This window comes from Penaeus vannamei, chromosome 23 (genome assembly GCF_042767895.1).
Source record: "Penaeus vannamei isolate JL-2024 chromosome 23, ASM4276789v1, whole genome shotgun sequence".
Classification (NCBI taxonomy): domain Eukaryota; kingdom Metazoa; phylum Arthropoda; class Malacostraca; order Decapoda; family Penaeidae; genus Penaeus; species Penaeus vannamei.
Genome location: NC_091571.1, coordinates 36166336 through 36180658, shown reverse-complemented (window position 1 = coordinate 36180658; position 14323 = coordinate 36166336). Strand labels below are relative to the sequence as shown.

The following is a 14323-nucleotide window of genomic DNA, read 5'->3' as shown; positions in this document are numbered from 1 at the left end:
TCTTGCCTTTTACCTTAATTTGGATAACGTCACCGTGGCCATATCTCGGATAATTCACTCTCGCCGTTACCTGCTAAGTGAAGTCTACCGTATAATCAAAACATGAAAAGAATAACTACCTCTTACCATAACTTGAGTGAATGAGGAAAAGTGGATTATCTAATTTATTACTACTTTAAGGGCGACTGGGGTACAAGGCGACGGTACGGGACAAGAGAGCGCCTCCTTCCCATCTCAATTGCACCCTCAAAAGCAAAAAAAAGTGCAAGTGTGCATGATAGCAGTGATTATTGGGCGACCATCTTGTAATCAGAGCCATCCGTTTGTTGGTAAGAGCGCAGCATCAGTCACGCAACATCCTGCTTGCAATCTTCCTCGCTTGTCTCTTCTCGCTTGGCAGTGTTCGACTGTTTTGTGTGCATGTGTATGTGTTTGATATTAATATATTGTGATTGTGCTAGAGAGAGAGAGAGAGAGAGAGAGAGAGAGAGAGAGAGTGAGTGAGTGAGTGAGTGAGTGAGTGAGTGAGTGAGTGAGTGAGTGAGTGAGTGAGTGAGTGAGTGAGTGAGTGAGTGTGTGTGTGTGTGTGTGTGTGTGTGTGTGTGTGTGTGTGTATGTGTGTGTGTATCTGTGTGTGCAAGTGTGAGTGTGTGTGTTCGTATATACCTGTTTGTGTATGGGTTTACGTGTGTGTGTGTGTTTTCGTGTATAGATGCGGCCTCACGTAAAGAGCCCTTCAGCCGCCTCCGCAAGGCCGTGCCCTATGGCGAGGCCCTCCGCACCGCCGGCCCTCCACACGCACGCGGCGTCCAATTACGTCTCGCACACAAATCTGTATCACTATTAGCATACACCTATGGCCACCTTAATCAGCAGTTAGTGCCCTAAAATGCCACAGGTAAGTGGGTAATTAATAACAGCGCTTAATATGAGGGAGGTCTATTTAGCGAGACCCGAACACAAAACCTGTCATGGCCGCCGTATTCTCGCGGCTACCGCTTCCCCGCTAATGCATGATAAACGCCCACCAAGATAATCAAGACGAGGACTAATCGGCTATCTCAACGGGCAGGAAGTTGCGGCGTAATTAGCGGCGAGGGAGTGATCGACTTATCTTGCGGTCGTGTTCGTTAGCCATGTATGGGCCGCAGTTTTTACACAGCGGAGTGACTCTTCTCTCGCCCTGTGGTCTACCGCGCTCACGACGCCCCCGGCACGCCCGCGACGGCCGATCCTTCACGATTTGGATTTGGGAGAAGACACTCTGTTGATTTTTTTTTTAATCCACCTTGGGAGCTAGCAGGTTTATAGGCCTATGAATAAATCCTTCAGTGCGAAACCACAATGCTCAATTAAACGCTGCTGAATACCTCTTTTAAGCAACTATTAGAATAACACAGGAACGTAATAATAAATCCCCGCCTCCCGGAAGACAATAGGCCCACTTACGCGAAAGTGAAGAACCAACAAAAGGAGAACCCTTAAGTGGTAGTGGGCAGGCACGATAGCATCGCTGGCCGGGCCTACACCAGCGGGAACACCGACTTTATCGCCGCTGCGGTTCCTTAAGTGCGACCCTCACAGCTCTTTCCCAGAACCAGCCACGCACACCTGGCGCAGCCTCCCCTGACTACGCTTCTCTCAGGCTGAGGCTGCTCGAGGCCTACCGATCAAGTCAAGACTCTCTCTCTCTCTCTCGCTCTCTCTCTCTCTTTTCAAAATATAATCTCTCTCTCTCTCTCTCTCTCTCTCTCTCTCTCTCTCTTTCAAAGTAAAATCTCTCTCTCTCTCTCTCTCTCTCTCTCTCTTTTCAAAGTAAAATCTCTCTCTCTTTCTTTCTACCACACACAATCGTACCTTCTTTTTATTCCCGATATACATGCCACGGAAGTTTAAAGAACCCTTTGAAAATATGTGCTTGAAAAGTAGGTTTTTTTCTAATGTTTATAAATACTTATCACTCTGCCTCCGTAGTGACTCTGGGTGGATGCCATTCGACCCTTACCTGCAAAGATATGACAAAATTAGCTTTCAAAGAAAACAAGGGAATTTGCACAAACAAAAAATATATCTCGTGTATCTTACTATCTATCTGTCTGTCAAACAATCTATCTATACATATGTAGAGAGAGATAACAAGAATCCGCCAAAGAAAATAGATTCGTAAAACTTTATGAAAATAAACTGTTTTCAAATACCGTGAGATAATCCACATCTAAAACTATACCCTAAGAAGGTATCTCATTTTGATTTGTCGAGAGAGAGAGAGAGAGAGAGAGAGAGAGAGAGAGAGAGAGAGAGAGAGAGAGAGAGAGAGAGAGAGAGAGAGAGAGAGAGAGAGAGAGAAAACGAGTGAGCAAGCGAGAGCTGGAGTCCATCAAAGAAAACGGAGCCGGGCGAGCATCTCAGAAGAGTTATCCTTCAGTCATCCTTCAGTCCTCAGAAAACGGGGGAGCCGCGGGATTCAGGTGTGGCCGCCCCGTGGACTGCTGGAGCTGGGTCCCGGTGCGAGGCTAGATGCAGGTACCAAGGCGCGTTTAGTCGTCGCCATATTACCGCTAACTTGCTTTCGAATGCGCGTCTTCTCTTTTTCACAATAATATTTCCCTCGGGTTCCAATATATGTACAAATATTGCTCTACCGGCGAACGACAACAGAACAGAATTCAAAATAATACAAAATTTCGCCAGCATCATCGAACTCGCTTGTACTGCGGAGCGTAACCCTGAGGTCTTGGAAGAAGCGATCCGGCTCTACGCACCCGGAACATTAGATTCAATCTTCCATGGCGCCGCTTTTCCTCCCCGTCGCACGCCACCCTCGCCTCTCCGACGAGGGACGGGAAGAGCGACGTTCCGAAGAAAGTAACTTCTTGACGTAAAATGGCCCCGGGGTACTACACCTTACCTGGCGAAAACTGTTCGGCGGGCCAGGCGGGGGTCCTCGGCCGAACCCCGAACTTACCTGCGCTGCATCTACTCATTTCTCTCTCGGAAAAATGGAGGAAGGAGATACGAAGGAGGGGGGGAGGTTGTGAAGGCCTAATTATCTCATTGTTGCTCTTCATCATCATCTTTTCGAACTTGTGTATAATTGATAATTATTCTCCCTCACCTCAGCTCCCCCTCATTGACCTCAAACTCTCACGGGAAAACGTCAGTTAATTGTGAGCAATCTTTAAAGGCCAACTTAACGGAAATATAATATCAAACATTTGCGAAGAAGCAGACAATTGGTTTAAATGTTCTGATCAGTGAAAATTCCACCATTTAGTTTTACAATCACGAGTTCAAACTCTATTTTTTGCGAGGCTTCGGGAGGGAAACACGTTAGATCTTTGGGACTTCACCCCCCCCCCCCAAGCAGGTAACGATGCCGGAGAAGTTACCTGCACGTGGGACGTTCACCTAACTGCCGTTCCTCCGGCTTTCCCTGGAAATCGCGGCCGACTCTTGCAAGCGTGCATTCCCTCACTCCCCCCTCCCCCCTCTGTCACGGCCCCGCGTGTCTTGCAGCAAACTCTGACGTCCAGTTGTGCGAAATTTTCCACCTGGTTGTGAGAATGGCTTGCATTTGAGCCGATAGATACTTCGTGACGGCGATGGCCCACGTGGCTGCCTACTTTCCCGTGAAGGCAGTCACGCGGGCGTGTGACAGCCAACGTGCAAATAACGGAGCAATCGTGAACGCCACAGGAACACACACGTCATCACGTCGCCGGCTTTCCTTTTCTGTCAAGATATGTTCCCGTGTCATGTCAACGCCTCGCTAACGAGACTTATGATGGAACCCGCATGCATGGGAATACGGGAACTCCATATACGGCGGATGGCCAGCGTCCACGCCCTGTCACTCGGGGCCATGTGGGTAATTGAGACGAGTCAGGCAGAGGGCCATACGCATCTCATCTCAGTCATGAAGTAATTACGTTCTTCTGATGCCGGGTTATCCCTTGTTCAGCGTTGAAATCACCCATTCGTCTTCCTTTCCCTCGCGACACGAAACAACTTCACTGATACTAGACTTGCACCTGCTCTCCGAACCACAACCTCCATCATCCGACCCTAAAGTCTATTTGTCTTTTTTCTTGCAGATACGCCTCACTGGCTGCCCTCGGATCGTAAAGCAAGCATGGCGTGATATTCCCGCCCAAAATCCGCTGGCCGGTCTGACGTCACGCCCAGCTTAGCTCCCCACCTCCTGCTTGCGCCCCCCCACCCCTCCTCACTCCCCCCGGGTGCCCAAACTCCCCCTCCCTGCCCCCTGCCATATAAATCCCACTGCCTGCGGAGCCCAAACACCCACGCAGGGCAGCTTCCTGTCCCTTTGCCTCTCCACTTCCTCTCCCTCTGTCTCCACGAACAAGCATTATACCTCTGCAATTAATTCGTCAAATTCACGCATACCTAGTTCCGCGGAGATATTAATTCCTCATTTCCCAACAGGCGCGGCTTGGGATCCTTCGCGTCTCCCTCCCCGACGCCCCGACGCCCCGACGCCCCGCCAGCAAGCTCCGAGATAGGACAGATCGGCCGGGCGCTGGAGGCTTCTTTACCTGGACCTCACCTGACATCCTAAAAGTCGTCAGGGCGTACGAGGGCGTGACCAAGCGTGGGCGTCAACGAAACACGAGAGAGAGAGAGAAAGAGAGAGCGGGCGAGGGCAAGCGAACCGCCCCGAGGATCAGGGAGGATAAGGGAGAAGGAGGAGGATCAGGATGAGGAGGAAGATGACTCAGGTGTTACTCTTCAGGTCTTTTCACTCTCGGCCCAGACACTACACTCTTTTTTTTCCTCTCTTTTCTTTCATTTTATTTTTTTATTCGACTCTGGCAGCTTACCCAAGGGTTGAGCAATGACGCCCCACTAACACTTATTTTCGTTATGTAACAAAACTGCTTAAATCGCGGAAAACAATGTTCGCTCCCCCTCAACGGAACTTTCTCTCCCACTATTGTTTCTTTTGGGTGGTTTGCAACCAGAGTAACCTTGGCGAAGACCGGGGAAACGTCTCCGAACACCTCCCAACCATATGGCGGAGGAGGAGTCTGAGAAGCTAAGCGAAGGAAAGGGAAGAAAGTGAAATGAAGGAGACTGTAGGGAAGGGAAGGGAAGGGAAAGGATGGGGAGGGGAGAGGAGAGAAGAGGAGAGAAGAGGAGAGAAGAGGAGGGGAGAGGAGAGAAGGGAAGGGGTGAGGGAGGAATTGAGGGGAGAGGAAAGACGGGAAGGGGTGAGGGAGGGATTGAAGGGAAGAGAAAGGAAGAGAAGAGAAATGAAAAAAGGGGAGAAAAGAAAAGAGAAAGGAGGGAAAAGGAAGGGACGGGAAAGGAATTGAAGGGGAAGGAAGGGAAGAGAAGAAAAAGGAAGGGGGTTGACGGGTCGTGATTTGTTCGTAATGACCCGAGACACACTTTCCGTCGCTCACCCTACTTCCGGTGCCGCGGAGAACCGCAGGTGACACAGGCACTCCTTCTACAGAGGTCGCAATACCCACAGCGAGACGAGACCTCCGGCTAAGCGAAGAGCCAGAAGGGAAGTTACAGATATCGAGAGAATTGTTTTGATGTAATGGTTCGGCGACACTGATTACACGCTGTCCAAACCTCTCGTACGGAGGACGTTAATTACTCGGACTTTCTTTTTCCGTTCAGCAAATACCGATGATGATGTTATTAATCTTCGCCGAGGCTCTCTCTTTATCACTGTCTGTCTATCTGTCTGTGTGTCTCATACACACACATACATACATTTCAAAACAATGTTCTGAGATTATTATTATAACTGATTATTATAACTGCTATCGAAAAGTTTTATATATATATTCGACACACACACACACACACACACACACACACACACACACACACACACACACACACACACACACACACACACACACACACGTGTGGTCAACGTTCTGAATAAGGCAAAGAAAGTTCCCTCGCCCAATCTTCGTTATCGCAGCCATACGCGTCCATCGGCCCTCGTATCTTACACCGCCTTTCTCTCCATTCATCGAGGCAAATAATTTTGATATTATGGCATGCATTAGCGCGAGGCGACGAAGGAAATGCTGGTCGGGCATGACAGTCGTGGTCTGTGATGACTTTGGTCTTCTGGTCAGCGCCGCGTAAGGTCCGTCTGCCTTATAAGGGAGTCGACGCACTTTTATCCTCCGTTTCTGTTTAGGGACATTAGGCTCGTATTCCCGAAACGCCATATATGCCCACGCCCTCCTGCATGTGGTTAAGCTACTGTCTACACCCGCTGCAGCGCTCTCGAAGCTTTTAGTGGCACGCCGTCGCGACTCGAGTGTGTATGCGGCAGTCTGATAAACTCATTCTCACTTGGTCACTTTTTTTCAGACGACTCCGCCGTATGTGAGGACCGGTCGACGTTCCCACGGCAAGTGCGACACGATAGCGATTATCTGGAGAAGGACCTCTCGTTACTGGGCCTCCGAGATAGGCATCATCGACCCGCGCCCTCGCCGCCTCCCAGGATCTCCCTATCAACACTTAGGCCTCGCGGAATATATGTTTTTTAAAGCGTTTCCTCAGACGAAGAAGGTAAATGAGATACAGCCTGTCGGCGCCGTGTGAATGCAGATCGCCCGGAGCAGCACCGTGGGTGTTGACACCTGTCTGCGGGACCCCTCCAGGCCAGGGAAGGTGTGCTCGGGTATAGCTTTAATTACCCCCGCCACGTCACGGCTGGCAAGAGAACGGCCACCTCGCCCGTATTTATGACTGCCCAACTGCCAACTACGCCTCAAACTCGACTCGTTCAGGTTCGTTCCGGTCGAGGGCTGGCTGCGAGAGGCGACGTCGGGGCGAGGCCGGAGGGACGTCGTGGGATTCGACAATTGACTCCGAACAAAAAAAAGTTTCCTTAATTAGTGTGATGTATACATTACGAGAGAGGGAGAGGGAGAGAAAAAGAATGACACAGGGAGAAGGAAAAGCGTGATGTATACATTACGAGAGAGGGAGAGGGAGAGAAAAAGAATGACACAGGGAGAAGGAAGAGCGTGATGTATACATTACGAGGGAGGGAGAGGGAGAGAGAAAGAATGACACAGGGAGAAGGAAAAGCGTGATGTATACTTTACGAGAGAGTGAGAGGGAGAAAGATCGGGAAAGGGAGAGAGGAAAGAGGGAGGGAGGAGAGAAAAAGAATGACACAGGGAGAACGAAGAGAGAAACGAGAAAAAAAAGAGAGGGACACGAGAGAAAGAAAAAGAAACCTGTGCATATAATTACACCCTCCCCCCCCCAAAAAAAAAAAAAAAAAAAAAAAAAAACACGGGAACCCCAAGAACCATTACTCGCCACATCAAGCTTAAAGACCACTCGGTTATTAGGACGACCCTGCGAGACCTATGAGGAGCCACCCTTGAAATTGCAGGCGATAGACGATCCCCATACAAGGAAAAAGGAACACACAGCCTCCCAGACGTCCCACACCCTCGAAGGCAGGACCACACACACTCCCACACCACAGAACGCCCTCTGTGTTAACCTCCTGCTCTCGAGACCTAGTCCCTGATACACGTTTTTGGGGAGGGTTCTTTGGTGGATTTTAATAGAGGAAATCACTAAAGCAATATCTCTCATTATGACATTTGTTCCGAGCAATATCTCCATTAGGATTACTATTGCTCGGTTCTTTTTTCTTTGGAATATATAATCTTGTCAGAATACTTGAACTTTACTTTAATCCGGTAAAACTTTATCCAGAGACAGAAGGAGAGAGAGAGAGAGAGAGAGAGAGAGAGAGAGAGAGAGAGAGAGAGAGAGAGAGAGAGAGAGAGAGAGAGAGAGAGAGAGAGAGAGAGAAGGAAGAGGGAGTGGGAGGAGTAACGCTGGTCGATTTTATCCTATAACAAACGAGACTCGACAAAAGGCTCGAATAATATTACAACAGCTTCCCGAAGCCCCTGAGCCAGAGCGTCAAGTGTGGCACGTGTGAACGCACGGGGGGAGCTCGCCCTGTCCCCCAGCAGCAAAAAGACCATTAGCATATGAAGAAGCCAATCAGGAGGAAATGCAGCGGGAGGCGAGGGGCGTGCGGGACGAAGGCCGACGGTTTGCTGGGTATAGATGGGTACGGCGGTGCCCAGTGGGGCTGAAAAGGACACTGAAACACACACACACACACAATGTAATCCACCCCACATTTTTTTTTTTTTTATAGACTCAGAATGTCTTTTAAATTACAACAACTGTTTCCTATCTATCAACAACAGCCCTTCCTAACCTCGACGATAAATAACAAAAATAAATAAAACCACTCCACATCAGGACTACTACCACAGAGCCCCTTCCCCAACCTCCGCAGATTTCCCTCATCGGACGGCCCGGAGTAAAGATGCTGTCAGACGAGTTAGTTCTTACTAGGGAACCGGGAGTACGGACCGGTCGGGTCGAGTCGAGTCGAGTCGGCCTATATCTTCTCCTCAGATCTCGAGACTCGCGAAGGACTGCCTAACCTACAGTCTGTCCAATTATTTGACGGAGGTGGACGCGGCACTTCGACTGGCGGTTGTCTTGTGCTCTAAGGTTTAGGCTATCATGCTTGTATCTCCTTTGTATAATCTTTTAAAAAATACTGTTCTTGTCTTGATTAAGTCAATGGCTATGGGACTATCACGTTTTAACTCTGGTATAATATAGCACTTGTTATCATGTGGAGCCAATGAGTATGGAACATATGGTTTATTTTATTTTTTTCAATTTATTATTTAAGGGAAGAGGAGAGGGTTATCCCACTATTACCTGGACCACGTGCACACTGCTGAATGAAGGGAAGGACTACCACTGTACGTGATACCATAAAACCAACCGGAAAATTTAATTAACGGTGGCCATATTGGTTTTTGAGTGTCCTCTGTAGCGGCATTAATCACGGGTGATTGATTTACGATGAACATAAAATACATCCTGAAATTCGGCGATGTGGCTGGGGGGAAAAAAAGAACCGGGATTCTGCCGACCGGGAAAAAAAACGAAATTGCAATGTCTTACTGTAAAAAAAAGGGGGGGGAGGGGCGGGGATTTTCACGCGTTCAGCAACAGAAATGAAACGAACGCGATGAACCACGAGGCAAAAGAAAGCCCAAGAACGAGAGAGTGCGAGATCAGTGAACCCGCACTGTCATGGCTGGCAAGAAATTTTTTAACCTGAAGCGTGCATTCACCCACACTGTGTATTTCTAACATAGGACTACAACTAAACCCCATTCATTAATTACTTCAAACAAGGACGAATGGACTACGGGTGGTTACTCCTTATCGCTAACAACTGCTCAGAGACGAATGCCTGTTTGCACCGTGGTTAATTGGGCTGTTTTATCTTGTCCTGTTTGCTTGCGGCGCCCACACGGGTGGCGGCTCATCAAGGCGGTCGGTATACAAGGAGCCACGAGGCGGCCGCGTCCCGGGATTGATGGCGTGAACACTGTCAACACCGTGACGTCACAGCACATACACGTGAGACACTGTTGTATTTCGCGGCCGACGGTGTCCACGCGCGCGCAGCACCCTCACTGCAAGGCGCCATCTGTCTTCAACTAATCAGCAACTCCTCATGTCTGTGTCCCCCTCTCGTCTTTTTTCTCTTTATTGTCTTTTTTTAACACTATAACTAGCGCGAATAGTCGCCGATAACACAACAGAGCCGCCGAGGAGAAGCCGGACTGGGGTTGGTCAGTGTATAATCCTATGCAAGGTGCAATGGCCACCGCTCGGCCCTTGACATGCGAAATTCACCCGTTTGCCGGGCTTCGCAGAGGCCAAAGTCCCTTGGCTCGAGAGGCGATACTTGTGCCGATATTGCTCACGTGAGGTGTTTGTAAATAAAAGCGTTATCAACGTTCTAATTCGGCCATTTTAACGCCAAAGATAACAAGAAATTATAAATTAGAATCGACTCATCGACAACGATCTATCGAAGCACAAAATGCGAAACAGAAGAGACAAGAGGAGGGCCCTAAGTGGCAGAAAAGCGAGATATGACAGTCGGCGGGTGGACGGAGCGGCGGCATCATCGTGCTGCTCACAATACGGCGCGGCAAAAACTGGTACTACGAGCTTTTTGTTGATGTTTGTACGAGTGGTTCTTGCCTTGACCCTCCACGCTATGGCTCCCCCCCCCCCTCATGCCACACACACACACACACATACACACGAAGCCCTGCACTGGAAGAATAGTATATATGTACACACACATATAAAATACATGTGTGTTTATGGTCATATAAAATTAAATAAATATATGTATATATAAATATACATTCACATTTACAATTCTGCATACACACACATACCTGTGTTCCTATGTGTATGTGAGTCCAAGTGATACAGCAACGTCAATCAAAATAACACAATCCCTCCAATACAACCAATACAGCCTCCCCGGCCTCCTACCACCCCCCACCCCACCCCCATCTCCACCTGCGCAGCCCGGGCAAAGCCAAGCCCAACGCCAGCCCGCGCCAAAACAAACTCCCGCTGTCCTGCCTCGCAATGATTTTGGCGGGAAGAGTTGGCGCGCTGGCGAGGTGCCAAGGGTGCAGGTGCCCTCCCCCGCCCCCCCCAACAGACTCAGGGCGCGCGCTATATACCCCAACCTGAACCTGCGCCATACCCGCTCCTTCATTCTCAACGCTTATGGTTAACTGGGTGAGCAGGACAGAACCCCACTAAAGCCACGGATTTCAGGAACCCGAGCTGGGCGTCCGAGCGGAATTTCCTCTCCATTCAACCAAAACACTCCTCCGAATCCCCACAAAGCTTAAAATCGGTAATTAATTCATCTACACTGCAACTACACATAAAAAAGAAAGAAAAATACATATCCAAGGCAAAGTAGACCACAAATACACCTCAAAGTAGGATGTTTTCCCCTCAAAGTAGGATATTTTCCCCTCAAAGTAGGATATTTTCCCTTCAAAGTAGGATATTTTTCCCTCGCTCCTTCCCCTGCGCGGCCCTCCACCACCCTTGCCGGCCCCTGCCTTGCCCTCCCGACGCGAGGAAGGACGCAAGACGGACCACAAACACTGAACTTTTACGCGAAAAAATATATATTTCTCAAAAAATTATTCCTTCATATCCATCTGTTCTCACTACGGAATATAATATATCAAAGGCTACAGAATAAGATAATTCACTTCTTTTTTTTTAAACAAGTATGTAAATCAACTTTCAAGGTAAAAACAAACCAAAAAAACACACAAGAGTCGCTTTTTTTACAAGTCAAACACCCAAACAAAATGAACATGTTGCACGATCGACTGGCTCTATGAATGAAACCCAAATAAATTAGTGGGGAGGTCTCTCTACTGCCAGATTGCCACATGCCAGAGAACCCCCCACCCCACCCCCCTCCCTCCTCCCTCTTCCTCCTAGCCCTTAGCCCCCCACCCCCCTCCCTCTTCCTCCTAGCTCCTAGCCCCCCCCCCCCACCCTCTTCCTCCTAGCCCTTAGCCCCCTCCCCCTCCTCCTCCTCCTCCTCCCCCTCCTCTCTCCCCTTACGGACTTGGCCCAAATAACTTCCGTCTAGCCTGGGCATCGGTGTGGTCTCTTTATAATTACAGTTTTGGCGCACCTTTAATTGCGTTTCTGGTCGTATGTGCGGTCTTCCTCGTGCACTGCAATGTCAGGAATTTGCTTAGTATTTCTCCTCCAATTCAAGTGAATATTGTTATTATCGAGGATTGCCAACCATGTTTTGCTTGCAAGTATTTTTTTTTCTTGATTTTTTTTTTTTTTTTTTTTTTTTTTTTTTTGTCTCGAGTATTGCCACCATTGTTTTGCTTACTAGTATTTCTATTTTTTCTTAAATATATATATATTTTTTTGCCTGGAGTATTGCCAGGCTCGCTAGGTTAACCTTACAGCTTTTTTTTCTTTTTCTTTGCCAAGCCAGCAACTCGAAGCCAGCAATACCAGAGCAGCGGCAGCAACACAGCAGCGACTAGCATGTTTGCGGTGGTCGCCCGGGGCACCTGCTAGATTAACGTGCCCTAATACCACCCCTTCCGCACGGCTACTTCTCATGCCGGTATGCTGGTATGCGTCTTCTCTGTATTTAGCAACGTGAATCAAATCTTGCGTGAAATAGCAAAAGAAGATTAGAAAAAATATTATAATTAAAAGACAAAAGTAAATAGAGCGAGGTGCCCTTTTAATCTAATAGTTTGTGCAATACAACAGGATTTTTTTTTTTTTTTAATGGGAATCTTGTTTGCACGATAAGGGCCTTCCCTTCCGCCTCCAGCTGGCCGCTCCGCCTCCACCTTAACTACGGAACTACCCCGTCGCGACCCCGTCCGTGGCACCTATTAGTATGCACAGCCTCTTCCTCTGCCAACTCTGCACCAGCGACACAGTACATGCAGGTTGGGCGCCGTGCCAAGTTCGCCTTTCTAGCGGGACACCTTAGAGACGGAAAAGCTTTGCGGACGACCTCTGGGGTTACGGGGTTGCTGCTGACGTCATCCGGCAGGTTCAGCCGGGCCCGCTCACACCGCGTCGCTAAGTGTTCCCTCTTATTCGCACGTTAATTTCCTCATTAATACGTACATTTCACGTCTGGAACCACGTCGTTTTCAGAAGAGCAAGCAACTCAACTCGGCTGTTATAAACGCTGGTAAAAAAAATTACACGAATAAAGGTGAAATCGACGGTGTAGTAAGAAGTGATCCAGCGAAGTTTTCTCTCGGTGGCCCCATGACCGCCGCACGCCACGGGAAGAGCGGTAAGCCATTCCAGACCCTTTGGCCGGGCGTAGGGAGGGTCAGTTTTCTTCCGCGTTGGACCCGTGGGTTACGCCGCTCACGCTGCTCTCGGGACTTTTGGAGGTCACTTGGCATCTAGGAAGTCTATGCCAAGCTTTTCTTTTTTGCCGACGCCGAAGTTCTTTTCGGTTTTACGGCGTCACTCTCTTCGTGCAATTACTACCTGTGACGGACTCCGCTTTGTCGTTCGGAAGTGACACTGTTTTCTTCCAGTAGGCTGTACACGCTCCAAGAAGATTTCACAAACCCAATAAAATGCCTCCTCATACTGCACGTAAACGACGGGTTTACAAACAGCCGCAGAAATGATAATAATTGACTTTATCTCCGTTTTCCAGATAATGGGATAGCCCCAAGGAATGTCATATATGGAAGGCAAGGGAACCGCAGGTAACATGGGAGGGACCCGCTTCGTGTATTTTACTTGTATTTAGAAAATGGGACTTCGTATCTTCTCTCAGCTCCTCTGGATCGTAATCCATGTGTGCAAAATGTATCCTGGCCAAGATTGCAACCGATATCCAAACAGTTTGCAAAATTTCAAAGAAAGTATTTGTTTCCCAGCCAAAACGTGAAACAAATTCATTATAATCAAACGTATAATTTTTACTTTATATGTATTTTATCTTATAATATTTACTATGCATTTACAAGTAAACAGTAAATATTAATTCACAGTTTTTTTTTTACTTAGAGGAAGTTTTCTGGTGTGGCCAGGACTTTAAACACTGTAAAAACTGGTGACCTTAAAACAGTCTTTCAAACATAACATGAAATAATAATCTGATGTTAATGATCATAAACCATAATAATAATCAAACAGATGCTAATAATATTAACAGATTTCCCCCCACAACCTCGCAGCAGAAACTGTTACAACCCCGACAGAACCGCAGGCCGGCCACCTCAGCAAGCCAAGCGGTTCACCACCTCCCCCCACCCGCCGCCTCCCACCCGAGCCCGTGGCACTGGAGGGCCGCCGCCTCGCCCCCACGTTCCTCTCGCGCCTTAATTACATCCCCAAGAAGGCCTTTCCCGGGCGCTAGCTGCGGGCCATGATTATCCCCATGAATTATCAATTACAAGCGACGTCATTAGCGTCGCGTATAAGGAGCGGACACGCGAGCGGGGAAGGAAGTCCGACTCCTAATGAACTCGAACAACGTCGGCTCTGATTCTGTTTACATAATTAGCGCCCGACGAACGAGAAATCACCCGACTCCATTAAACCGAAGACTCCCATCAAAGACACCCTCGACGATGAATAAATATTCGAAGAACACACGCAACGAAATGGAAAAAAAATGCCATGTATTCCTCCCAGTGGCTTGTGTCTTATGTATGCTACGTGATGTAGAACATAAAAGAGTTTACTTTGATATTCCCGTCGTGAACCCGCCCTGCCAGACCGGTTATCCTCCAGGTGCAGGGATGATGAATGGAATGGATGCTCGATTTGTAAGCCCCGATCAGGCTTCCTTGCGCCGCTGTTATCTTAATTACTCGTCTGATGTAACACT

The 14323-nt window shown here is 48.4% G+C and overlaps 2 protein-coding genes across 6 annotated transcripts in view; one reads left to right on the top strand and one right to left on the bottom strand.

Annotated features, from left to right (window-relative positions):
• The window catches only part of LOC113818338 (uncharacterized), a 66751-nt gene extending 59050 nt beyond the window's left edge, over positions 1-7701 (top strand). For 2 of the 3 annotated variants that reach the window (XR_011399488.1, XM_070137271.1), the window contains one exon: positions 4447-7701. Coding sequence is in view for 2 of the 3 variants with exons in the window: in XM_070137271.1 (XP_069993372.1) it covers positions 4447-4722 (276 nt within the window). In the remaining variant the exon portion in view is untranslated. The remainder of the gene's footprint in view (positions 1-4446) is intronic. The other variant, XM_070137272.1, reaches the window with a different exon arrangement.
• Positions 1-14323, bottom strand: part of ec (ubiquitin specific peptidase echinus) — a 329693-nt gene that overhangs the window by 18808 nt on the left and 296562 nt on the right. The gene's annotated exons all lie outside the window — the stretch shown is intronic.